This window comes from Colobus angolensis, unplaced genomic scaffold (assembly GCF_000951035.1).
Source record: "Colobus angolensis palliatus isolate OR3802 unplaced genomic scaffold, Cang.pa_1.0 Scaffold15, whole genome shotgun sequence".
Taxonomy (NCBI): domain Eukaryota; kingdom Metazoa; phylum Chordata; class Mammalia; order Primates; family Cercopithecidae; genus Colobus; species Colobus angolensis.
Window position 1 is genome coordinate 5,482,595 of NW_012114599.1, and position 27,661 is coordinate 5,510,255.

General features: G+C 40.1%; 1 protein-coding gene and 1 pseudogene across 2 annotated transcripts in view; one reads left to right on the top strand and one right to left on the bottom strand.

Annotated features, from left to right (window-relative positions):
• PLEKHH2 (pleckstrin homology domain containing, family H (with MyTH4 domain) member 2) overlaps positions 1–27,661 on the bottom strand; it is a 120,959-nt gene that overhangs the window by 37,435 nt on the left and 55,863 nt on the right. The window contains exons 9-17 of the mRNA XM_011935905.1: positions 26,152–26,246; positions 25,022–25,166; positions 22,135–22,271; positions 21,931–22,041; positions 21,686–21,772; positions 19,905–20,063; positions 11,651–11,731; positions 4,953–5,132; positions 1,373–1,481 (exon numbers count right to left, since the gene is read on the bottom strand). Of these exons, the coding sequence (XP_011791295.1) occupies positions 1,373–1,481; positions 4,953–5,132; positions 11,651–11,731; positions 19,905–20,063; positions 21,686–21,772; positions 21,931–22,041; positions 22,135–22,271; positions 25,022–25,166; positions 26,152–26,246 (1,104 nt within the window). The remainder of the gene's footprint in view (positions 1–1,372; positions 1,482–4,952; positions 5,133–11,650; positions 11,732–19,904; positions 20,064–21,685; positions 21,773–21,930; positions 22,042–22,134; positions 22,272–25,021; positions 25,167–26,151; positions 26,247–27,661) is intronic.
• LOC105507423 lies at positions 5,850–6,776 on the top strand (annotated as a pseudogene). The gene has a single exon (XR_001001096.1). The product of XR_001001096.1 is annotated as a 40S ribosomal protein S2 pseudogene (transcript).

Genomic DNA, 27,661 nt, shown 5'->3' on the forward strand with positions numbered 1-27,661 from the left:
AGTCTATTGTGTCATTCTTATGCCTTTGCATCCTCACAGTTTAACTGCCATTTATGAGTGAGACATGTTCTTGTTTTGGATAATCTTGAAGAGTTGGGTCCTAATTTACTAGGCTGCAATAAGTCTACCAGGGCACTAGCACATTGCTTAAATGTGTTAAAGACTGGTGACCTAGGTAGTGGGCATGACTATATATGAGAAAGAGCTGGGGAAAGATTTAGAACTTCTCTAGAGAGGAGAAGCCAAAGTAGAAAGAGATAAAAAGATAAAGAGGAACTTGAAGGCATTCCTAAAATCAATATTTATTAAATTCCTGTGTTAGACACGGCAAATAAAATATGGTCTCTCTTAGTGTGTAAAGCATAGGATAGAATCTAGACTCTCGGTGGGGAAACCTTAGCCATAAAAATTCATTTCAGACTAGGCACAGTGGCTCACGCCTGGAATGCCAGCACTCTGGGAGGCTGAGGTGGCTGGATTACTTGAGCTCAGGAGTTCAAGACCAGCCTTTGCAACATGACGAAACCCCATCTCTGCCAACGATACAAAAATTAGCTGGGCATGGTGGTGCACGCCTGTGGTCCTAGCTACTCAGGAGGCTGAGGCAGGAGGATCACTTGAGCCCAGGAGGCAGAGGGTACAGTGAGCTGAGAACATGCCACTGCACTCCAGCCTGGGTGACAGAGACTCCGTCTCAAAAACAAAACAAAAACTTAATTTCAATGCAAAATTACGAATGCTATCCATACATCTTTTGGTTTCCCTGGGCCACATTGGAAGAAGAATTGTCTTGGGCCACACATAAAATATATTAACACTAATGATAGCTGATGGGCTTAAAAACAAAAAACCTCAGAAAGAAATTTCGTAATGTTTTAAGAAAGTTTAGGAATTTGTGTTGGGTCACATTCAAAGCCATGCTGGGCCGCATGCCACCTCTGGGTTGCAGGTTGGACAAGCTTGCTATAAAAGAATTAAGTGACAAAGCATATTAGGACATAATTTTAACACTGATGAAGCACCTTTTATGAGCCAGATGCTGAGCTGGAGGGGGCTGGCTGGGGGATCTCCTAAGGCTAGGTGGGGTTTCATTATGCTGGTGAGGACTGCCAAGGAACGGGGCATTCCAAGCAGAGGAGCAATGGAAGCAAAGGCAGAAAGAGGTGACCTGACACAGCCTAATGAGGAATGATGGTGTCCCTGCAGCCAAAGAGCCACAGAGAGAATTCTCTCCCATGATGAACAAAGGCAGTGAAAAGGTGGGTATATTTCAGGGAAACAGGAACCCATTAAGTGAAAACTCCATTAGGCTAAGTGGGTTGAGGTCCATTTCATAAACCATAAAGCTTTATTTACATGTTTATGAACTTACAAGGCTCCCCGTCTATGTTTAGCAATTTGCAAACCAGTTGTTCAAATTCAGATCCAACGTTTACATTGTTGCTTCCAGCTGCAACAGTCAGATGATAAAGCCAGGTGTCCTGAAAACCAGAACATATTAATAGAAATGTGAAGACACAGTTTTGATCACTCAAAGAAAAAAACAACTTGCATAAACAGTAGAAAACTTTGAGATGGAAACGAACCACTTGCTTTAATTTTTAAATAATAATGAAAAGCCATTTATTCAAACCATTCTGAGGCATGCTCACTTGAACTGTGTTTATATTACCTTTTCCCATTATTCACATTTTTCTTATTTTCTTCAGATGCGTCTTAGAAAAGCATCATGACAAAATTAAGAAGAATAACACATGTTAAGAGACTAAATACAACCAGCTGATATTTTTTTACAAAATAAATAAATTCTATGAAATTAAAAATCTGGCTCCCAGAGTGATACATACAGGATATTCTGGAAATCCAGAAAATTTAAAGAAAACATCGGCCGGGCGTGGTGGCTCAAGCCTGTAATCCCAGCACTTTGGGAGGCCAAGACGGGCGGATCACGAGGTCAGGAGATCGAGACCATCCTGGCTAACACGGCGAAACCCCGTCTCTACTAAAAAATACAAAAAACTAGCCGGGCGAGGTGGCGGTCGCCTGTAGTCCCAGCTACTTGGGAGGCTGAGGCAGGAGAATGGCGTGAACCCGGGAGGCGGAGCTTGCAGTGAGCTGAGATCTGGCCACAGCACTCCAGCCTGGGCGGCAGAGCGAGCCTCCGTCTCAAAAAAAAAAAAAAAAAAGAAAACATAATATCCATCTTATCCCATTCACCAAAGATTTCTGGTCTTTTCTTCTCTATGAAAATATATATGTAGATTAAATTTTTACATAGTTGAATTATGCTAAAAGTAGAGGATAATTTCTGAATTTTAGTCATATAGTACAAGCACTCCCTTGTTGCTAGAAATTCTTTATAAACAAGTTTTTATGGCTGCAGGATATTCTATTACACATATGGACATACCATATTTATTTAAGCAATTTCTTATTGCTGAACATTATGATGGTTACTAACTTCTCACTGATAAAAAATACTGTGACAGCTATCACCTGTTAACTGAAAAGGAAATGTTGTATTTTCCATGTTTAAAATACTTAAAAAAAAAAGTATTTTAAAAAGAGTATTGTAGGCTGGGCATGGTGGCTCACATCTGTAATCCCAGCATTTTGAGAGGCCAAGGAGGGTGGATCACTTGAGGTCAGGGGTTTGAGACCAGCCTGGCCAACATGGTGAAACTTCGTCTCTACTAAAAATACAAAAATTAGCCGGGCATTGTGGTGCACGCCTGTAATCCCAGCTACTCGGGAGGCTGAGGCAAGAGAATCGCTTGAACCCGGGAGGCGGAGGTTGCAGTGAGCTGAGATCATGCCACCGCACTCTAGCCTAGTGACAGAGTGAAACTTTGTTTAAAAAAAAAAAAAATGAGTATTGTGTCAAACAAACTATACATAAATTTTTGGCTGCATTTACTAACATTTTCTTTTTCTTTCTTTTTCTTTTTTTTTTTTTTTGAGACAGAGTCTTGCTGTGTCACCCAGGCTGGAGTGCAATGGCACGATCTCGATTCACTGCAACCTCCGCCTCCAGGTTCAACTGATTCTCCTGCCTCCGCCTCCCAAGTAGTTGGGATTACAGACACCTGTCACTACGCCCAGCTACTTTTTGTATTTTTAGTAGAGACAGAGTTTCACCGGGTTGGCCAGGCTGGCCTCGAACTCCTGACCTCAGGTGATCCACCTGTCTCGGCCTCCCAAAGTGCTAGGATTACAGGCATGAGCTACAGTGTCTGGCCAACATTTTCTTAGTATATATTTTTTGAAATAGAATTATGAGTCATTACTAGGGCGTGAAAACTTTCAGGAATTCTTGAAACATATTTTCAAAGTACTTTCCAAAGCATTTACACTAATTTCTATTCCCACCAGTAGTGTATAGGAGTGCTTCCCTCCTCATAGCTTCACTAGCATAATTTTTTAAATCTTTGATAACCTCAGAGACAATAAAAGCTTTATCACTTTTAAATGTGCATATCTTTGATTACAAATGAGTGTAAGCATTCATTAGCCATTAAATTCCTCAGTAAGTTGTTCATCAGGCCCTCTTTCTATTTTTCTACTAGAAACATAGTCCTTTTCAAATCAAATGAGAGGTAGCAGAGGCAAGTGTTCAGGAACACAGGCACTGTGGTTAGAGACAGGGGTCTAATATCAACTCTGCCTCTTGCCAGATGTGTGACCACAGAAAAGTGCCTCAGTCTTTCCACCTACAAATGGGAATAAGGTCACCTCCCACAGAGGGTAATTGGAAGGATGAAGAAGAGATATACTTAGCACTTGGCCTGATACATGTGCTTAAAAACAATGACCAATAGTAACAATAATAATCTATAAAGAGTTGTTTATATGTTAAGGATACAGTAGCCATCCATGAAATATTTTGTTTTCTGTATTATCTTTTTAGTTATATTTATGATAATATTTGACATAAAGAATTATTTCAATTTTTATAGTCAAATCTATCAACCATTTGCACTCTGATTTCTTACACTGCCTTTTTGTTTTCGTTCTTTCTTTCTTTTTTTTTTTTTTGAGACGGAGTCTTGCTCTGTCACCAGGCTGTAGTTCAGTGGTGCGATCTTGGCTCACTGCAACCTCTGCTTCCCGGGTTCAAGTGATTCCCCTGCCTCAGCCTCCCAAGTAGCTGGGATTACAGGCACGTGCCACCTCGCCTGGCTAATTTTTGTATTTTAGCAGAGACAGGGTTTCAACATGTTGGCCAAGATGGTCTCCATCTCCTGACCTTGTGATCCACCCGCTTCAGCCTCCCAAAGTACTGGGATTACAGACGTGAGCCACTGCGCCTGGTCCACCTTTTTGTTTTCTTACACAGTACTTCTGATTCAGAAATCAGATAAAGGCCCTCTTAAAAAATAATTTCATTGAATTCTTTTAACTCTTTAAATTCATCTGGAAATATTTTGCTATCTGTATGAGATGAAAAACTAATATTTCCTAAGTAGCCAATTTCCTCAGTATATAATAAATACATAACCCTATGTATTGAATGATACATTACTTCCCCATTAATTTGTGATACCTCCTTTATCATAAATGACTATATGTACATATAATACATAAAATAATTAATTTTCAATTGTATCTAAGCCCAAATTTTATCAAAATTAGTCAAAAATATAAAATAGAGTCCTTAGATTTACCAAAAAATACTCAGTCTGAGAGATTCACATTTTTAACATAAGGTCCTTTAGCCCTCCACTTCCATGCACTAATTTCAGCCTTGATACCACTTTTACCAACAGGATTGGAAAATGACATATTTGAACAAGGCTCATTTCCAGGGAGGTAAATAATCTCTGAAAACAGAGCTGAAAGTCTATAGCAAAATTTTCTTCCTTATTTCCATTAAATTGATTTGACAATTATTACCAATATCTGAATAGTATTAGTCTACATCATTCTAAATCAACCAATAAGTCTTTGAATACCTTTTCATGCTTGGATCCAATTAGGAGGTAAGTCGGACCTTGGTCTTTGGGATGGATAACGATAGTATAATGTGTGGATAACAGACTGCGTCCACTGGCTTCATAATCTTCATCTGAATCACAAGATCGGTCGACCTCTTCCACTTTAGCCTCCCAGAGTTTGATCTGACCTAAAGGAAACTAAAGTAAATGTTAGTAATTATGAGGAAGGCATTTTCTAAATCTTTTCCTACTAAAATGTTTCATAGTCTTTTTCATTTTTAAATTTATAAAGCATACCTTTACATTTTTTATTTTCCTTTTTTTTTTTAGAGACAGGATTGGGTCTCCCAGGCTGGAATGCAGTGGCTCAATCAGTAACCTCACTATAACCTCGAACTCCTGGGCTTAAGGGATCCTTTCATCTCAGCCTCCCAAATAGCTAGCACTACAGGCACATGGCACCATAACCAGCTAATTTTAAAAAAAATTTTTTTTTGGAGATAGAGTCTCGCTACATTCCCCAGGCCAGTCTCAAACTCCTGGGCTCAAAGAATCCTCCTGCCTCAGTCTCCCAAAGTGCTGGGATCACAAGCGTGAGCCACCACACAAGCATAACATATCTTTTTAAAAATGATGCCTAAAGGCAATTTGATCATCCACAGTGTAACAAAAGTAGTGGCAACAACCAAAGAGCCCAAAAGTAATATGAAAGAACCATATACATATTAGAGATTTAACTTTTGAGGAAAAAGCAAGATGTTACTTCTATACAGTAGTTCAGATGATTCAGCTGTACTAAAATTGTTATAGGAGGCAGAAAGAAATTATTTAGATAGACAGTTAGGGTAAAGTGAGACCTCAGCAGAAAACTTTCTTTTTAAAAAAAGCAGCTCAGCTGCTCTGAGAAAACACCAAATGGCGGATGACGCTGGTGCAGCGGGGGGGCCTGGAGGCCCTGGTGGCCCTGGGATGGGGAACTGCGGTGGCTTCCGCGGAGGTTTTGGCAGTGGCATCCGGGGCTGCGAGGGGCCGGGGTCGCTGCCATGGACGGGGCCGGGGCCGAGGCCGCGTAGCTCGCAGAGACAAGGCCGAGGATAAGGAGTGGATGCCCGTCACCAAGCTGGGCCGCTTGGTCAATCATGAAGATCAAGTCCCTGGAGGAGATCTACCTCTTCTCCCTGCCCAGTAAGGAATCTGAGATCATTGATTTTTTTCTTGGGGGCCTCTCTCAAAGACGAGGTTTTGAAGATTATGCCGGTGCAGAAGCAGACCCGTGCTGGCCAGCGCACCAGGTTCAAGGCGTTTGTTGCTATCGGGGACTACAACGGCCATGTCCGCCTGGGTGTTAAGTGCTCCAAGGAGGTGGCGACTGCCATCTGTGGGGCCATCATCCTGGTCAAACTCTCCATTGTCCCTGAGAGCAGAGGCTACTGGGGGAACAAGATTGGCAAGCCCCACACCGTCCCTTGCAAGGTGACAGGCCGCTGTGGCTCTGTGCTGGTGCACCTCATCCCTGCACCCAGGGGCACTGGCATCGTCTCAGCGCGTGTGCCCAAGAAGCTGCTCATGATGGCTGGTATCGACGACTGCTACACCTCAGCCCGGGCTGCAATGCCACCCTGGGCAACTTCACCAAGGCCACCTTTGATGCCATCTCTAAGACCTACAGCTACCTGACCCCTGACCTCTGGAAGGGGACTGTATTTACCAAGTCTCCCTATCAGGAATTCACTGACCACCTCGTCAAGACCCACACCAGAGTCTCCGTGCAGCGGACCCAGGCTCCAGCTGTGGCTACAACGTAGGGTTTTTATACAAGAAAAATAAAGTGAATTAAGCCTGGAAAAAAAAAAAAAAAGGCAGCTCAAAGATAGCTCCTTTCCTAACCTCATGCAGTTCAAGGAAATCACTTCTCTTCTAACAACAAGCAGCCTGAAAGAGCAGACAGTAAAACACAGATAAGACAGCTTCGGCACAGGAGTGGGGAAGGTCTCCTGGGTAATTACCAAACTTCACACTTGTACAATGGGCCCCAATAAAACAGTGGGCCTTAATAAGCACATTCTTTTCCCTTTGGGCACACTAAGATAGGGAAGCTAAAAGCAAACTTGGGGGTGGGGGGTTGCCTACGGCTGCAAGAAGATGGCAACAAACACAGAAACTCTCCCTCCCAGATAACCAGGACAAAGAAACATAGACTTAAGAGTCAGCCTATGTGGTCAAGGAATGAGATACAGCTGATAAAAAAAAAAAAACAAAAAAAACTGCGCTGTACGGATAGCACACCTGGTCCCAACTAAACCATCAGGAGGATAAGATATCCCCACCTTACGAGCCCCCTCCTCGCTAGCCCATTTATAAAAACCTTGACATTTTTACTACAACTTGGCAACCCACTCCGGACCCTTCTCTGTGATGGAGAGCTGTTTTTTCCTTTTGCACTATCTACTAAACTCCTGCCCTAAACTAACGCTGTCTGTGTGTGTCCACGACCTAGATCTCCTTGGCCGTGAGAACAAGAACTTTGGTATTTACCCCAGACAACAAGGCTGCTTCAAAATGACTCATTATTTAGTTAAGCAACTAGCAATAATTCACCAAAACAGTCATTTGATTTTTTTATCCCACAGAATTGATCAGCGATTTGATTAAGTTATTGGATCAAAAGGACAAGTGTATACATAGTCTCAAAACTGTTCATTGAAAAGAAAAATATTGTTCCTAGAAAAAATGACAAGATTAGACAGGTAGTGCAAAATGAACTCTCATCCCAAATGCCAGTAAATGAGCAGCATTCCGAGGCTCTTTGTTAACATAATATATGTCACAAAACAATACCATGAATTTCTCCATCTTAAGGGTAAGAAAAACTTCCCAAAGCCAATTTATATTAAATTTTATCTAAGCTTTTATTGACAAAACCAACTATATCTGGTGTGTTGAATATTTGGCATGTCTGTTGTAAAACTTTTGTTCTAATTTAGTACCTTTACTCCAGGAAAATACATGGTCTGTATCAGATTTATAACTTCTAAAATATCTGGCCAAGTTTGCAGTTGGAGTTTTGAAAAAGTTCATTCTAACTACAAGGATATTTACATCACACATTTACATGCTAAGTTTCAGGGCTCAGTGCTCGAGCCCTTCTTCCATCTATGCTCACTCTCTGGGTGACCTCATCTAAGCTCATGGCTTTAATACCAGCATATGTTAGCTACTCCCAAATTTATAACTCCAGACTCACTAACTCTACTTAGATATTGGATAGCATCTCAAACTTAACAGCATTTCAGACTTACCTTGGTAAGTCCTCCTTGACAACCTGCTCTGCCCAGTCTTCCCCATCTCAAGCTGTTGGCAATATTACCTTTCTATTAATAGCTACAACACCCAAAACCTTGGCATCATTGCAGTCTCTCATACTGACTTTTCAGTCAATAAATCCTGTTAGCAAGCCTTTCAGAATCTATCTAGAATCTGGCCGCTTCTCAGATGTCCACGGCACCACTAAACCACAAACTCCTCTCACCTGGATTACTGCAATGTCTCCTAATGCATCTCCTCCTTATTCCCTCCGATCTATTCTTAATCAACAGTTGGAGTGTGCCTGTTAGACACAGGCAAGATCGTGTCCCTGTTCTGCTCAAAGCCCTCCAGTGGTTTGCCATCTCACTCAGAGCAAAAGCTGAAAGGAGGCAGAATCTGCCACCCCAAAAGATATCACTTTGGCATAAGGGTTATTTTGAACTAAAGACATTTTTAAAAGCAGCAGGTGCAAGAAGGGCATTCTGACCCTCTGCCTTTTCTTCCCAAAGGCAGGAGGGAACCTGCCTTTCAAAACCCCTATATGAAAGATATCCTCCCTTTACCAGGAGGAAGGTAAGATTCTTGTCAAGATGGGAAGCTGAGGTCTGGGGAAGGTTATACAAACAACCCTTCCTCCTCACTTCTCCACCCAACTAACCACCCCAGCCTAAGTCTCTGCCTTGTCACATTTTCACAATTTACTACACTTTGTCCAGTTTAGTATATAAGTGTTCACCTTTATGTCTTTGAGTCTTCCTTGCCTTAGGAGGGCTCCTGTGTGATGTCAAACTTACATTAAATAAATGTATATGTTTTCTCCTGTAATCTGTCTTAATGTGAATTTAATTCTCAGCCCTGCCAAAAACCCTAAGAAAGCAGAGGCAAAATTTCACCTCTCCTAAAAAGCAAGCTTTTAAAAATAGGATGAAGAAAAACATTTTATTAATACTATGATAATACATAACAATACTAACCTAATTGTGTGCTTTAGGCACACCAATCATATGAAAATCTAGGTTTCATCCACCCTAATATTTAAAGATGGTTATTCATTTTACCAAAGGATGCACCATGCCTTGATAAGCAGCAAACAGACCTGGTGGTTTCAAATATTTTGATTTAATTAAAAAAGACATTGATACAGATTAAAAGCAAATTCTTCTGGAAATATTTATAGCAAAAAATGAAGTAGGCGTATAATGATTCACATACATTCTCAATACTTTTCCAGTGGTTATAATGGATTTCTGTTCATGTATCCATTCTTCTGACTTGTTTCTTCTGTGATCAATGCTATCCATTTTTATTAAATTATTTTTCTATTTTTAAAAACGCATGCTCATTACAGAAACTTGGTAAGTATGGAAAGGATTTAAAAAAGAAAGAAACCATCCATGTTACTGTGATCACAGATAATTATTCAACATTTTGGTATAATTCTTTTTCTATCTGCTCTGTTTTTATTTAGATGTGTCAGACTGAGATTTATAAACCTGGCCTTCCAATCACCATCCTCTAAGATCTCATAATTACAGAGAAATTGGGAACTATATTTGCCGGAGCCTCCTTCCCTGTTGTGGTTCCCAGTTAGAGTTTCCTATGAGAGAATCTACTTGAAGTTTAGAAGGAGAGAGTAGAAGAGTTGTTATTCTCCTGGGACCGTAGCAGCTGGCTGTCGGGGCTCATGTGAGATTCACTGAAGCTTCCCAGTGAACCCTCAAGGACCAGCTACCTTCAGTCCTTTGGCCAGAAATCTTCAGTGTTGACTTCTCTGACCTTCACTGGCAGTTTCCCTAACTTTTACCACCCATCCCCCACAACTTTTCTAAAAGTTATGTAAATTATAAAACTTCTCTAAAATTTATGTATGTCCACAATTCTATATTAAAACTTTTTTGTTGTTGTTGAGATAGGGTCTCACTCTGTCGCCCAGGCTGGAATGCAGTGATGTGATCACAGCTCACTGCAGCCTCGATCTCCTGGACTCAGGCGATCCTCCTGCCTTAGCCTCCCAAGTAGCCAGGACTACAAGCATGCATCACCATGCCTGGCCAAAATTTTTTTTATTTTTTTTTAAGTAGAGATGAGGTTTTCCTATGTTGCCTAGGGTGGCATTAGATCTTTTACACCTGTACTACATAGAGTGGCTTCTGTTTTCCTGATTGACGAGTTAGGATTATATCGAGTATACAGTTTCGTATTGTACATATTCAGGTAGCATTTGTATGTCAGCATTTTCCCACACTACTTCAGAGGTTGGTTATTTATTTATTTATTCTGAGACAGGGTCTCATTCTGTCACCCAGCCTGGAATGCAATGGTGCGAATCACAGCTCACTGTAACCTCCACCTTTCGGGCTCAAGTAATCCTCCAACCTTGGCCTCCCTAGTAGTTGGGACTACAGGCATGCACTACCACACTCAGCTAATTTTTAAATTTTTTGTAGAGACAGGCTCCTGCTATGTTGTCCAGGCTGATCTCAAACTCCTGGGCTCAAACAATCCTCCCACCTCTTGGCCTCCCAAAGTGCTGGGATTATAGGCACGAGCCATCGTGCCTGGCCTCAGCATTGTTTTTAATGGTTGCCTGTGTTAATCTCCACCCCATTAGCAATACTGAGTATAACGGCATGTATTTTAAATATAGCTGGTCAGACCTGAGAGTGTAGTCTGTTAAATGGGAGGGAGAAATACTAACTGTCCCACATGGTCACTAGACCAAGAAGTTCAGTCTCATTAACACAGTAACAGTCACAAGCTGCTCTTCAGAGGAGCGGACATTATTATGTTTTATAAGTACTCATGGCCCATGTTGGTTCAACTTTTATAGTTTCAGTTATCCAAAGGTGACACAGAATACCCGTAGCGATGACTGGGCATGCATTTTACCTTTGGGTAGATACCCCATCTTTTTACTCTGAAATTAAAAATAATTCAGATTCTTTTGTGGAGGGGATTAAACATTAATAAACAGAATATAAATAGGCAGATGGATGGGTAGATAAGTGGTATTTGGGAATTTGAGGGCCTAGCACACAACTAGATTCTTTTTCCTTTTTAGGTTTTCTTTCCTAACTTGCTGCTTCCTTCTGTCAACCTTATCTGGTCTGTAAGAACCTGGGAAAATATAAGAAACTGATGGTTGTGGGGAGGGAGTAGAAGAAGACTTTTCTAGGTCTTAGAAGATGCATTAATTAAAAGTTGCTAAGGCTTGTAATTAAGAATCAAGACCCTTGTAGGTGTAGATGATAGACCTTTGTATAATTATCTCGGTTGCACCAGATTATACCAAATTTCAACCTCATAAAGATTCTGAAGTTTTACAAAGTAAGAGAAGAGTGAAAAGGAAAAGTTTAAGCCCTAACAAACAAAAAGTTATTTCGATTGGCATATTAAAAATACATACATACCTTATCTTCTTGACTCCGAAAATAATACAATGTCTTTCCTATTAGTATACACCAGACTCTCTTGGAGTATCCATGTTTTACCTGAAATCATATTTCAATGAATTACAAATGTAGCCCAGAACTCTGACACCTTAAAGTATAGCTTATATACTCTATTTGAGTTTCTATAGGTATTCAGTTTGCCCAGATATAAGTGATATTCCAAATAGATGGTCCAATGCTGTTTAAGATTTACCTGTTACACATTGAGCACACATGGATATAAATATGGAAACAACAGACACTGTGGACTACCAGGGTAGAGGGAACCAGGGTGGCTGGGTTAAAAAACTACCTATCAGGTACCATGCTCACTAGCTGGGTGATGGGATCTGTACTCCAAACCTCAGCATCATGCAATATGCACATGTAACAAACCTGCACATGCACCCCTATATCTAAAATAAAAGTTGTAAAAAAAAAAAAATTTTACCTGTTAACAGTAGTAGAATGGCAAGTTTTGCTTTGGTGCTCACCATTCAACATATAACGAACATTTACTGTGCATCAAATACTATGCCTAGGACTGAGGTGTCACAGATGGATAAAAAAGGGAGTGGAGGGGTGGATTATGATTATGTAGTGGGGTACAATGTATGTTATTACGAGTGATGGGTATCCTAAAAGCTCTGACAGAATCACTATGCAATCAATGCATGTAACAGAATAGAACTTGTACCCCATGAATGCATCAACATAAAGGAGAGAGAGTGCAATTTCACTAGTAAGTATATTTCATAGTTTCCACATTTCACAGATTTCCAATAGTCCTGTGGCTCTCTAGGTTAACGTTAGAAGTGAGAAGATGAAGGCTGGGCGTGGTGGTTCATGCCTGTAAGCCCAGGACTTTGGGGGGCCGAGGCGGGTGGATCACCTGAGGTCAGGAGTTCAAGACCAGCCTGACCAACATGGTAAAACCCCATCTCTACTAAAAATACAAAAATTAACCAGGCATGGTAGTGGACATCTGTAGTCCCAGCTACTCGGGAGGCTGAAACAGGAGAATTGCTTGAACCCGGAAGGCGGAGGTTGCAGTGAGCTGAGATCACACCACTGCACTCCAGCCTGGGCTACAGAGCAGACTCCATCTCAAAAAAAAAGTAAAAATAAAAAAGAAGTGAGAAGATGAAAACCTAAAGAATTCTAGTAATTTCCCAAATGTAAAAGAGTCATTCATTCAAAAACATTTGATGCCTTCTTAGAAGTAATCATACAAAGTAATAAAATAATGTTAAAAGCTATTGCTGTAAATTGAGTACCTCCTATATATCAGGTACTAAGTTAAGTGACTGGGACAGAATTTGAACCTAGCTCTTGACTTTGAATAGTCAGTAAGTGATACAGGTCCTGGAGAAACAGATTTGAACAAGATACAGTCTCCTTTCTCAGGAAGCTCACAGCCTTGTGAGGAAGACAGACAATTAGCGGTATGCTAAATATTCTCATCAAGAGTGCAAAGAGGCTCACAACTGGGCTATTGTGAGAGCCAAATACGAAAATGTAAATAAGGGATAACAGTGGTTACTCAATAAACGCTTCTGTCCTCACTATGAATAAGAAGGAAAACATGTTTTCTTTTAAACTCATAAACCCAGTCAGCCTTTGGGCTTTTCAAAGCTATAGTTTAAGCAAACGATCCACCACCTGACAGTTTGATGGATTTAGAATACTGTTTGAGAGAAAACAAAAAATGTTTCATTTGAGACATGTTTCAATTTAATTAAATTTAGAAACATATTTACAGACAAATATCCTGGAAGCTTTAAATAGCATTGTGTGGGTTGTTTTTTTCTTTTCTTCTTTAAACAATCTCCAGAAAGAAGTCTCATAAAAACTGAAGTATAATGCATCTGGCTATAGACAGTGTGCTTCTGAAATGATTTATCTTTAAAAGAGAACAATGTATGCCTTTGAAGAACTGCAAATTAATGAAGACCTTTGCCAATTCACTGTAAAAGCTGTGTTTTAGCAATCTATCTTTATACATAAATGTTGCATTAGGATTTTTTTTTTTTTTTGACACGGAGTCTCGCTCTGTCACCCAGGCTGGAGTGCAGTGGTGCAATCTCGGCTCACTGCAACCTCTACCTCCCGGGTTCAAGCTATTCTCCTGCTTCAGCCTCCCGAATAGCTGGGACTACAGGCGTGTGCTACCATGGCCAGCTAATTTTTGCATTTTTAGTAGAGACGGGGTTTCACCATGTTGGCCAGGATGGTCTCAATCTCTTGACCTCGTGATTTGCCCGCCTCGGCCTCCCAAAGTGCTGGGATTACGGGTGTGAGCCACCGCGCCCAGCCTAGAATTTCTTAAAACCCTGACTTACTCTTTAAAAAATTAGAAAACAAATTATACTAGAAGAATCCTCATGAAAATTTAAAGGCAACCTCACATCTCAAGGTGAACTAATTAAAAGAGTAATTTTTTTACCATGCCTCCATAACAAAGGTAGTTCCTATTGGTTTTGTTTGAAATTTTGAAGACAAACAGTACATCATATCCCAATTAGCCCTTGCCACAGCACAAACCATAAGCCCCTATGGTATTCTCTCCTTCCCCATAAGCCCATCCCTGTAGTGCTCTCCACCACAAATCCTGCCTATCAAGGTGAAACTCTCAGATGATAATAGCTAGCATTTTTTTGGTGTGTGTTTATGACATGCCAGGCACTGTTCTAACACAATTTATATGTTTAAATAACTCATTTAATCCTCCCAGTACCTTGTGAGGTTGGCTCTATTATTATCCCCATTTTACAGGTGAGGATGCTAAGGCACAGAACCTGTAAGTAACTTCTTCAAGGTCACACAGGTAATCAGTGGCAGAGGCAAGACTTGTGCCCAGGCAGTCTGGTTCCCACCCTGGCCCTTGCCTCTTGGCCACACTGTCTCCATATCCTTGCTCTCTTCACTTCCAATAACCTTTGCTGTCCTTCCACTTTTGCCACCCATCCCCTCAGCCATACCCTAATCCTTTTTTCTTCACTGGGATTTACAGACAAAATCCCACTTCTGCAATTTACTTTCTACTCTCTGATCACAACTTCCTCCCAGTTCCTCCTGCTTCCCTCCCCCTCTCACTTACCACACTCCTATTCTTGCGTTTTTTTGTTTGTTTGTTTGAGATGGAGTCTTACTATGTTGCCCAGTCTGAAGCACAGTGGCACAATCTTGGCTCACTGCAACCTCCATCTCCCGGGTTCCAGTGATTCTCCTGTCTCAGCCTCCTGAGTAGCTGGGATTACAGGCGTGTGCTGCCATGCCCGGCTAATTTTTGTATTTTTAGTGAAAACAGGGTTTCACCATGTTGGCCAGGCTGGTCTCAAACTTCTGACCTCAGGTGATCCTCCCACCTTGGCCTCCCAAAGTGCTGGGATTACAGGCATGAGCCACCATGCTTGGCCCACACTCTTATTCTTTGACCTCATTCATAATTTTAAGTCCCTTGATCCTTCCATTTTATTCTAGCTTATCAGTCCCCTCCTGGCCCCATGTCCTTCTCTGCCAACCTGGGTTTCCATGTTTGATCATGAAACAACTCTTGCTCCAGGGCCTGTGATTATGCTGTATTCCTATGCTTCTAACAAATCCACTCAACAAAATTCCATCTCCATTTGCTTAGAAATAATCTAGTGAAGAATGTAACAAGAGACAGATGGTTACAGGGGGTTATAGGAAATAATATTAGCCATAATTAATAACTGTTGAAACTAGACGATGAATATATGAGGGCTCATTATATTATTCCCTCTATTTTCACATATGTTGGCAATGCCCATAATAAAACATTAATTTCAAATATCATCTTGATAGATAGGTGGTAAAGCAAGTAAAATGTTGATTATAGAAACAAGGTGATGGGAATATGGGTGTTCACTGTAAAATTATTCTGCTTTTTTGCATATTTGAAAATTTATATATCAAAATGTTAGAAAAAAAACCACTATCCTCACTTTACTGCAATGTAAATTCTCTGCTCCTTTTCCTGGGCATCTGAAGATGTTAGAGAAAAATAATCAATATAAACTCAAATCAGGAAGTCTGGTGGGCCTTCAATAATACTTATCAAGCCTTCTATTTATCCTTGGGTACATCCTACTTTCCTGAATGATTATTCTCCATCCTTTTCCCCACTCTTAGTAAATAACATTGTCTTACGGGATAATGGTCATCAAGAAAACTGAGGATATTAGACATGGTATCACTCAATGTCCCACAAACTTAAGATACTTGTCTGCACCCTTCCTCACCTTTCCTCCAGTTTCAGTCCTTCCAGTATGCCTTCCCACCACATCCAGCCACCCATTTCTTCTGGACTTTGTCTTTAATCTCCCTCCTCCCCTCTTCCAGATGCCTGCCCCTTAGTTTGTAAACCCAAGGCACATCTTTCCCACCCTAAAAAATGCCTCTCCTGACTCCAGGTTCCCTCCAGCTTGATTCTAACGCACTGAAAGGTATAGATAGTCCTTGAAACTTAAATACTTCACTTACTAATCTCCCATTTACCCTTCAACCCACTGAAGGCAATGTACCTTCTTCTCTGAGCACATGTGACACTAGATCAGTCACAGGCATTACTCTCAGATCTCTGCACACATTTCCTTACTGTGCCCTGAAATTTACAAGTGCTCCCCTGCCCTACATAATTTCCCATAATTGCCACATGTATGCTGATGATCCCTCTAATCCCGCTCTCCAATCCAGCCCTCCAGCACTCTCCTCTGATGTAGACTGGTGGTCTGCTGCCTGCTGGGTTTCTTAACTAAGACATCCTACCAGCTCCTGATGTCTTCCAAAATAACCTTCTAATCTTTCTAAAACTGCTCCTCTTTCCTGAGCTCTCTCTTATTGGCTATCATCTTTCTACCGGGCATCTTTATCTCTTCTACTTTCTAACCCCAAATTCAATCAAACTAAAGATTTTACTTCTTACCATTATTTAAATTCATCTTCTCCTCTCTTTTCCTGTAACCCCTTCAGAGTTTCATCCTCTTCATGGGAACCACTCCCTTAACTGTTCTTAGAACCTCCACCTTGCCTCCCATTAATTCATCTTCCTTTCAGCAGAGTAATCTGAATGAATACGCCCATGCTCCTGTTACAAACCCTGAAGGGTTTCAAATATCCTTCAGGATAAAGACTAAAGTCCTTAAAAAGACAAAAATAGCTCTCCACCCTCCATAGGCCCCTCTAGCTTTTTCTCCAAAGGATTTGTTCTCAGTGCAGCTGGCACTGCTTCGAGATTTCTCTTCTCTTCTCTCTCTTCTCTTCTCTTCTCTTTCTTTTTGACTGACTTTCATTTGTCATTCAGGCTGGAGTGCAATATTGCAATCACAGCTCATTTCAACCTCCATCTCCCAGGTTCAGGCAATTCTCCTGCCTCAGCCTCCCAAGTAGCTGGGATTACAGGTGCTCACCACCACGCCTGGTTAATTTTTGTATTTTCAGTACAGATGGTTTTTCACCATGTTGGTCAGGTTGGTCTCCAACTTCTGACCTCAGGTGATCTGCCTGCCTCGGCCTCCCAAAGTGCTGGGATTAGAGGTGTGAGCCACTGCTTCGAGACTCTAAGCCTTCATTCATGCTGTCTCCTAGCCTGGAGTACCACCCTCCGCCCATTCCCATTTGGTATAACTAACTCCTACTCCTCCTTGAAGTCTCAGCACTGGTAAATTTTCTCTCAGAAGTCATTCCTGACACATCTCAATAATTGTACTTTACATATATCATTATAAATAAGCTTTTGTCTCCCTCTTTCTCAATAGATTATGAGGCTCTCTGAGGAATGGGACAATGGCCTATTCATCTTAGTATCTTTCAGCACATTGTGCTCCATGTGGCAACTGCGTAATAAATTTTCGTTTTTTAAAGAACTGAATTTTTATATAGAAAATGTTCTTCCTAAGCATTAAAATAAAAATTGCAAGAGTGAATGTCTAGAATCAAATTAGTCAAGTTCTTAGCATCTACCTATATTATTCTGTACTTACTAATAACAACGTGACAACCTGAGAAAACTTCCTCCCCTCCAAGGTATTCAAATGCAATTCGACAGTATCTCATATTGCAGCCTGAATGTGAGCTCAGAACAAGTCACTCAGAATAACTGAGGGAAGCTGTTGTCTTGTAAGGTTCTGAGGGTGAAAACATGGGGGTGGACAAGCACAAATGGCAGGAAGGAAACTTAATAAGCATCCTGGCTATAAACCCTAATGATTTAGTCATCTGAGAATCCCACCTACTCATGCTCATTTACAATGCAATTGTGAAATGGGAAGTGGAGAATCACAGAAACATTACAGGAGCAGAAACTGACATGCCATGCTGATAAAGTAAAAACAAGCAAGCAAACAAAAACCTAATTGTGGGGGAAGTAATAAACTCTTAGCCATGGGATCATCTTAAATTCTCAGGGTTTGATACACATATGTGGTCCTTGAAACAAAAGCATAGCTCATTATTATGAATTACAGAAAGAATGTGATTGAAAGTAGCAGTGTGTTCACTGGAAAACTATTGTGCAAATATTTTGTTTCCTAACCCATCAGTAACTAAGAAAACATTTTCATAGTCGTATTTTAGAAAAAACATAGTACATAGTATATCTCTTTGTTTAATGCAATGGTGAATTATTTTTTACCTTTGCTATAGTTGTCAGTCTTTTTAAATATTATGGAATAGCTCCCACCTACATTCCCACATTATTAATAAGTATAAACTACACAGTAGCATTGTTCCTTTCCATCTAATTTTCCACCTCTTACCTAATCAGAGTACATGAATGAGGAGTGATTATGTGTGTATAAATATTTTATTGTATTTTTAAAAAGTGACCAATAGGACTTTTTAAAACTTAAAAATAATATTAAGTATAAGTCAATACTTACTTATTGTAAAAAAAAAACCAACAGAATTAAGCAAAAATAAAATAAAATCACAGAGATAACCAATATCACAGAGATAACCAATGGTATATTTCCCATTCAGACATTTTTCTATAAATACTTACAACAAATAAGGGATAATAATGTAACACTGCACTCTACTTATTACCTAACAATACATCATGTTTCTATAGCATTAGATATTCTTTTACAACATTTAAAAGGCTGCAGAGTAAAGCATTATATGGTTGTACAAACATTTTTTTAAGCTATACCTTACCCTATGTCTAAGTTGATCCCAATTTTTATTTATTATGAATCATGCTGTGCAAGGAATCTTTCTGGGGTCACGGAAATGTTCTGCATCTTAATAGAGTCAACAGTAAATAGCTTTCAAAACTAATCAAACTCTACACTTAAGATCTGTGCATTTCAGATATATTAGTTATACCTCGTTTTTTAAAATAGGAAAAGAAACGTGCTGCGAGGAACATCTCATAATTAAATCTTTCGCAAATTAAGACCATTTCCTAAGGATAAATTTTTAAAATGGAGATTGCTGGATCAAAGGAGATACATATGAGTGTGTGTGTGTGTGTGTGTGTGTGTGTGTGTTTAAAATATTTGATATTGACTTGTTCACTCAAAATTATTGGCTAAGTTAACACTTCAGCCAACATACTGCCAAACTGCCTCGTAGAGTAATACTCTTCACTAGCAGATTTCTTTTATTTTCTACTGCCTCTATAATTGCAGAAACTAGCAGATTTCTTAATCTGTCAATACTAGATTTCAAAATTCGTAAAAATGTCTTACTTTTCACCAGATTTTAAAAAGTGACACCTATTATTTCAATCTGTGCTTTTAAAAAAATTGTAACAGTAAAATGTTTTTCCATATGCTTATTGATCATTTGTATTCCTTCCAACCTCGATGAGCTCTCCTTCTTTCCCATTGAGTCCTTTGTTCCTTTTCCCCCAATTGGTATTCATTGTTTGCTTACTGGTTAAAAAAAAAGTGTTAAATATTAATGATATTAACCAGTTTTCACATGTTTCAAATACCTCCTCAAAGTTTTTCAATCCTTCTTTTTAAAATTCTGCTGATAGAATTTTTAATAGAGCCTTTACATTTTTACATATTATAGTCAAATTTGTCTTCTTTTCATCTTTATAGCTTTTGCCTTGGGCATCATACTTAAAAACACCCTTTCCTATCCCCAGGATCATATAAATATTCAATATATATATGCTCTGACATCCCATTTTCAGCGATCATGGGCTTATGCCCACAGTTGCCTGGGACATTGCTATGCAGAGGAGGGAGGTTCCTACCTTAGTGAGCAATCCCTTCACGGTGGGTTTGCCCTCAGGCTGCAGGGAAAGTGGGTTGGCAGCTTGTACTCGAAGGACATTCTGTAACACTTTAATCCACTCTTCCAATATATTGGGAGAATCTGCAGTCAGATAGTATGTGTGTTTTTCAGTGGTCAACTAGAATGCAACGAGAAAGGTATAGGAAAGAAAATTGTGAAGATTTAGGATTGTTAGCATTTTCTTGTTCATTATTCAAACGTCATCACTTAACATGCAAGCAAACATGCTAAACCTCAAGTCTCAGGTTCTAAATAAATGACTCCATAGCATTTAGAACATTTTAACCACTTTGTGAGAATTACAGCAATTAAATTTTTGTGGAAATAATTTTGTTACTCCAGTTTACTTAATTTTGGAGTTACGATTTTATATCTTGTTTATTTGTCACATTTTCCCTTCCTCGCTTAAATGTGCTACAGGTTCCTACTTTTTTGTTTTTTTTTTTTTTGAGACGGAGTCTCTCTCTGTCGCCCAGGCTGGAGTGCAGTGGCGCAAGCTCGGCTCACTGCAAGCTCCGCCTCCCGGGTTCACACCATTCTCCTGCCTCAGTCTTCCAAGTAGCTCGGACTACAGGTGCCCGCCACCATGCCCAGATAATTTTTTTGTATTTTTGGTAGAGATGGGGTTTCACCATGTTAGCTAGGATGGTCTCGATCTCCTGACCTCGTGATCCACCTGCCTCAGCCTCCTGAAGTGCTGAGATTACAGGTGTGAGCCACCATGCCCGGCCAGGTTCCTACTTATTAAAATGAGGAGCAGAATGATTAAAGATTATAATAAAATAACACATTTTTAGCAACTAAACAAGAGGTTTCTTAATACAAATGAAGAAATCAACTATAAGTAAAACAAGATCTTGCATATAAGAAGAGAAATTCTTGGAACTAACATGTGATTAGATATTATGAACTCAGAATTTTCCAGTCTCAAATTAGCTACATTGCAAATTTTCCAAATATTTCAGAAGCTTACAAATGATTCCTAACTGCCATGACCAAAGACAAATCTTTCCTTGATTCTCCTTTCTAAATTTTTGAGAGGTTTTCAGGTACAATTCATTGGAAACATTGATAACGTACCTTTCTGGCAAAGTTGTCTTCCACGCTCCAAACGAGCAATATAAGAAAATAATGGTTATTGAAGACATTTGAGAAATAAAGTGTCTGAATTTAAATTACATATACTAGAATATCTCAACAGCCTGTGTTTTAAATTTAACAGATTTCTGGCAAGACTGGCCTTACGTGTGAGTAAAATGGGCAGCAGCTACCCCTACAGTGTGACTTGCTTGGCAGTACAGTCCCTCTGCTCACCAATACATTTCCCACTTAGGTGTTATGGCATCTGAAGTTCATATAAGAACTATCACTTTCAGATTCTATATTAAAATACAAACATTCTTGAATTTCATAGTACATTACATAACTAACATCTTATTGAGAATTCATTTACCGGATAACCCTTCCTTAAAATAGCTTCACAGTTTGACAGCTGAAAATACCTAGGAGATTAAATATGAGGAAAGAAGAGTATAAAGGAAGAAAGGTAAAGTGTGGTGGGAGTCACCCAACACAAACCTAACTTACATTATAGTTTTAACAAAAATTCTTGGAGTTTCACATATTTTCGAGGCATCAAAGTGAATAAAGAAACATTGAATTATCCAATCTCCTTTCCATTAGGTTGGATAATTGAGAACTGAGTTTGGCATGATACAAAAAAAAAAAAAAGTTAAGTACCTGAACTGTTTGTTTGTTATCTCCTCTTAAAATACTACAGGATGCACTAAGTTCAATATGGCCCTGGGGTTTTCTAATTACATCACTCTGTATGAAAGAGAAAAACAAATGGAAAGTGATTAACTTTAACAGTAAAAATAAGAAATGCTTTGTATCATTACTTGCATTATGGGAAGGAAATCAACCAGGCGTCTGATTTATAGTTTGAGGAATTACGTTCCAAACAGAAAACATTTTTCACTCACCGGAGATTTGTAGTAAAGTAATTCACCACCTTTAAGAACAAACCACCTCCGCTTCCAAGACTTGACTTTACCACTCATTTTTAATAAATAACCAGATTTTTCCAGTGGTTCCTAATTTTTAAAAGATAGAAAAAAGCATTTTCAGTTTCCTTTTGGAGGCTCAAACTGACTCATTACTTTTTTAAAATCATATTCAATATTTACATTTTTCCCATTATCACTGGAAGATGAGCAAGTTTTTGGGAGCTTCTGCTCTGGCTGTGAGTACTCCGTGTCTGTGGAGTAAGCATCAGGAGGAATAGCATAATCACTTTCAGAAGCCACAGAGGAGAGAGACACACCTAAGAGAACAAAGAAAGAAATCAAGTCAATATTTAATACTGGGGAGGGCCAAACACTGGCTCTGAGTGTTCCTACAGAATGCAATTATTCCTAAACCATAAGCCTCCCTAGACTAGATTTATTCTCATTCCTTTGGCCATAAATAACTTTTTTTTTTCTTTTTTTGAGACAGAGTCTCACTCTATTGCCAGGCTGGAGTGCACTGGTGTAATCTCGGCTCACTGCAACCTCCGCCTCCTGGGTTCAAGTATTCTCCCGCCTCAGCCTCCCGAGTAGCTGGGGCTACAGGTGTGCGCCACCACACCCAGCTAATATTTGTATTTTTAGTAGAGATGGGGTTTCACCATATTGGCCAGGATGGTCTTGATCTCTTGACCTCGTGATTTGCCTACCTTGGCCTCCCAACATGAATAACTTTTAAAGCAGAAAACAGAACTAAGGGGTAGGGACTGTCACGTAAATCTCTAAGGAAGTGAAAGGAACAGGAATCATATTTTGGTATGATTACAATCACAGCTATTTTACATATATAAAATATATGCAATAGTCTCACGTATCTTTTATTAAGAATTAAAAATATGTGTATTTATACATTGATATATAGGCAAATGTTGAATCTTAATTTATCGAGATTTTCACAATCACATTTTAAATTTCTTTTTTTTTTTTTTGAGACGGAGTCTTGCTCTGTCGCCCGGGCTGGAGTGCAGTGGCCAGATCTCAGCTCACTGCAAGCTCCGCCTCCCGGGTTTACGCCATTCTCCTGCCTCAGCCTCCCGAGTAGCTGGGACTACAGGCGCCTGCCACCTCGCCCAGCTAGTTTTTTGTATTTTTTAGTAGAGACGGGGTTTCACAGTGTTAGCCAGGATGGTCTCGATCTCCTGACCTCGTGATCCACCCGTCTCGGCCTCCCAAAGTGCTGGGATTACAGGCTTGAGCCACCGCGCCCGGCCGATCACATTTTAAATTTCTTAACTTCTGTAATCACTTTTAAAGTAACTTCACATTTTAAAAAAACACAATTCAGTAGTATTTTTTCATTCAAGTTCCATAAACTACTAAGCAGTTTACAGATTTTTAAAATCTTTCATAAAAGAGAAGCAATAAGATTGAAAGATACAATTTATTTCACTTGCCAGCAGCTATAACATAAAATTCAATGGATCATTTATACAATAATTCATTTGCCTTTACAGAAAACGACTTGGGAGTTGCAAGCCACATTTCGTAGGTCACTACAATTGGAGATTTAGAATATATTAAATAAAATCGAGGACTTAGGTAATTATTTATAAAAGTATTCAGTAATTTTTCAAAATATGTATTAACATTTAAGGGACATCTTAGAACAATGCCCCTCTTGTGACACTACTTTTTATTTGACTCAGACAAGTAACAGTTGCTATAATATCTTTATTTTTCATAGAATAAACAAAAATTTAGACCTATAGGGACCTTACAGATTGTCATGGCTAATGCCCTAAGGAGACTAAGTCCAGAGATTAAAGGATTTGTCCAAAGTCAAAGAGTTATGCAGGGGCAATGTTGGAACACAAATCTCAGGCTTCCAGGACCAGGGCCAGTGTGCCAGGTGCTGTCCGAGATGCTAGGGATAGAGCAAACAACAAAAATATTGGCTCTCGTGGAACAGATTCTAGTGGAAGGAGACCACTGACAAACAGGCAGTAGGTGCTATGGAATAATAACACATAGAGCAGACTAAAGGGAATAAAAAGATCTGGCAACAGAAGAAAGACAAAGGGCTGCAATTTGAGTGATGTGGTCAGGGTGGACCTCACTGAGAAGGCAGCGTTTGCTGACGGAGGTGAGGGAGTCAGCTATAGAGACATCTAGGGGAAGAACACCAGCTGGAGGAAACAGCAGTGCCAAGGTCCTGAAACGCAAGCATGCCTGCCATGTCCCAGAACAGCAAGAGGGCCAGTGAGGCTGGAGCTGAGTACACAGAAGAAAGGAGATGAGGTCAAGTACATGACCAAATCCTTATATCCATTGTGAGGAGCCACTGCAGTGTTTCCAGCAAAAGTGTGACATAACCTGATTCTGGCCATAGAGGGGCAAGTTGAGAGCAAGAAGACCAGTGGAAGCTCAAAATGTGAATCCTAGGAAGGCTGAGCAGCTCCAGTTGAAGTCGAGGGGACTGGAAGTACCCAGAGGTTCCACCGAACACAGTTTGAAAACCAACAGACACACCATGCTGCATTAAGGGCTTTTCGTAAAATACAGATGTCATTTAGTGGAAGTAGATCTCTCTGTAACCGCTACCCACACACAGAATCCACTAAAAATCATAGACATATCCCAAGTAAAGCTTGGTTGTTCTCCACTTTAACATCAGATTAATTGACAAATTTTAAGGTATATTTTCTGCCAGTTAGCAATGTAACAAATTTAGCTGAAATACGTCTATTTCACAAATTATCCAAAATGCCAAGAGAGAAACCTCATTTTGGCCAATTATCTCACTTTATTCCAACAATAAAGTGATCTCCCTCTCACAGACGATAAAAGGCTAAAAAAAAACCACAAAAGACTATATATTTATTTGAAATCACAGAGAATTAAGAAGAGAATTAGGACTATAAACATATCAGTCATAGGCTAAAGTTCTTTTCACTAGGGTCTGAAGCAAGTTCTTTAATTTAAAAAATATCCTGTTATGGAGATAAAATTCCCAATTAATATTCAGAACGATCTGGAGTTGCCTCATATGCCTGTGATTTTCCCTCACCTCGTTTCATGGCTCTGGGGCTGCCTGGCCCACTCCTACTGCGTGATTCTGACTCTGACGTCCGAGAGCTGGATCTGGAGCTGTCTTCTTCCTCTGACCCAGATGAGTCATCCAGGAAAGGGTTGCTACTTATTTGGGTCGCCTTCTAAAGAAAAGTGGAACAATCTCCCTGTATTCATCCCTAATGTTACCACTCATCCAAGAAAAGGCTGCTAGTTATTAGGGTCACCTCCTAAAGAAAAGCGGAACAACCTCCCTGTATCAATCTCTAAGGTTATCACTCTTTTTAGATAACAGAAAGTTTTACAGGAAGAAGTCATAGGATATGATTTTTTTTTTTTTAGACGGAATCTTGCTCTTGTCGCCCAGGCTGGAGTTCAATGGCACGACTTGGTTCACTGCAACCTCCACCTCCCAGGTTCAAGCGATTCTCTTGCCTCAGCCTCCTGAGTAGCTGGGATTACAGATGCCTGCCACCACGCCTGGCTAATTTTTATATTTTTAGTAGAGATGGGGTTTCGCCATGTTGGCCAGGCTGGTCTCAAACTCCTGACCTCGTGATGCGCCCGCCTCGGCTTCCCAAAGTGCTGGAATTACAGGCATGAGCCACCGCACCCGGCTAGCATATGATTTTTAAAAGGAATTCGGGAATGTATTTTGCTGTTATCAAACTCATGTTGTTAAACCCTGAATTCTAATTAGCAATTATAAAAGATTTCTGAAAACATAAGGTTGTCAATACCTGACAATCCTTCTTTTAATTAATACTTCAAGCAAGGAAGGGGTACTCTGGCACTGATACAAAGATCTGCCTAAATTAGACGTTTTCATTTACATTATTAATAATATGTCTCCTTTAAACAATTCATGGCCATGGGAAGTGTGGGGGGGGAATCAATCACATGGGACACAGTAAAAACTGGCTCAGACCTCTAATATTCTGATAAGTGTCTTCTCCAGACCTTTCCATTGCTTCCTTTTTATGATATGTTAATGTGAACTTGTAAAACTCTCTATAAAGGGAGAGCCTGTGTAAAATGTTAAGAATGGACTCTGGAGCTTGGATTAACAATTTCCTTGATCCAGCATGAAGAGAAGCACATGTTTTAACAATAACAATAATGAGTTACCCCCTTCAGAGTTGTATACACTGGGGTGGTCATGTTCTTGTATATCAGAGATGTATAAAGTCCTGATGTGGTATAGGAAAGGGCTGCAACAGAATCTGAAACAGAAAAACAGGAAACAACATTTTTTAAAAATCTTCTAATTAGCACATTGGTCTTTTTCTTATGAATACAAATTAGTATAATTTCCATTTAAAGAGAAATTGGATTAATACATGATTACTAACTGTATAGTCTACTTTATAGATAATGGCATTTACAGGTTTATTTATACACTTTTTTACATGGTTCATTATTTCCTCATGTGTGCTAGTTCCCCAACAAGACTGTAAGCTCTCTGAGAGCAAGAACCATAGCTTTTATTTCCTTGGAATCTCCATGCATGCTTTGCTCAGGCTGGGCAGAACTAAGTATAGGCAACTGCTTACCAACCAATTCAGTGAGCAGTACATAGGAAGATATTCTCTGACTATTCATAACCCTATTACCAGCATGGTACCAAAACCACTGTTCTGGTGGGGCATGGTGGCTCACACCTGTAATCCCAGGACTTTGGGAGGCCAAGGCGGTGGATCGCTTGAGCCCAGGAGTTTGAGGCCAAACTGGGCAACATGGCAAAACCCTGTTTCTACTAAAAATAAAAATTGCCGAACATGGTGGCATACACCTGTAATTTCAGTTACTTGGGAGGCTGAGGCACAAGAATTGCTTGAACCCAGGAAGGGGAGGTTGCAGTGAGCCGAGATCATGCCACTGCACTCCAGCCCGGGCGACAGAGCGAGACTTGGTCTTGAACAAAAACCAAAACCAAAACCACTGTTCTTAAGCCTTTGTCAGGTTAATCTGATGCTGAAATATTGGAATATAATTTCCTAGCTGAGTGTAGTGGCTCACACCTGTAATCCTACCATGAGAGGCTGAGGCAGGAGGATTGCTTAAGGCCAGGAGTTTGAGACCAGTCTGGGCAACACAGTGAGACCCCCATCTCCACAAAAAAATCTTAAAAAGTATCAAGGTGTGGTGGCGTGCACCTGTCATCCTAACTAACCAGGAGGCTGAGGCAGGAGGATCTCTTGAGCCCAGGAGTTCGAGGCTGTAGTGAGCTATAATCACACCACTCCACTCCCACCTGGGTGACAGAGTAAAACGCTGCCTCAAAAAAAAAAAAAAAAAAAAGGATACAATTTCTTGAATGGAAAGAACTGCAGATAGCTGAACAGGAACTGAATATCAACAGTTACCTCTAACATATGAATTAGTGGTGGGATAGGGAGGAGGTAGTAAAAATAACCACAGGAAAATTTCTTTTTATTCCAGACAGTTCTTGTTGATTAGTTTTTTTTTTTTTTTTTTCTCTGTCGCCCGAGCTGGAGTGCAGTGGCCGGACCTCAGCTCACTGCACGCTCCGCCTCCCGGGTTTACACCATTCTCCTGCCTCAGCCTCCCGAGGAGCTGGGACTACAGGCGCCCGCCACCTTGCCCGGCTAGTTTTTTGTATTTTTTAGTAGAGACG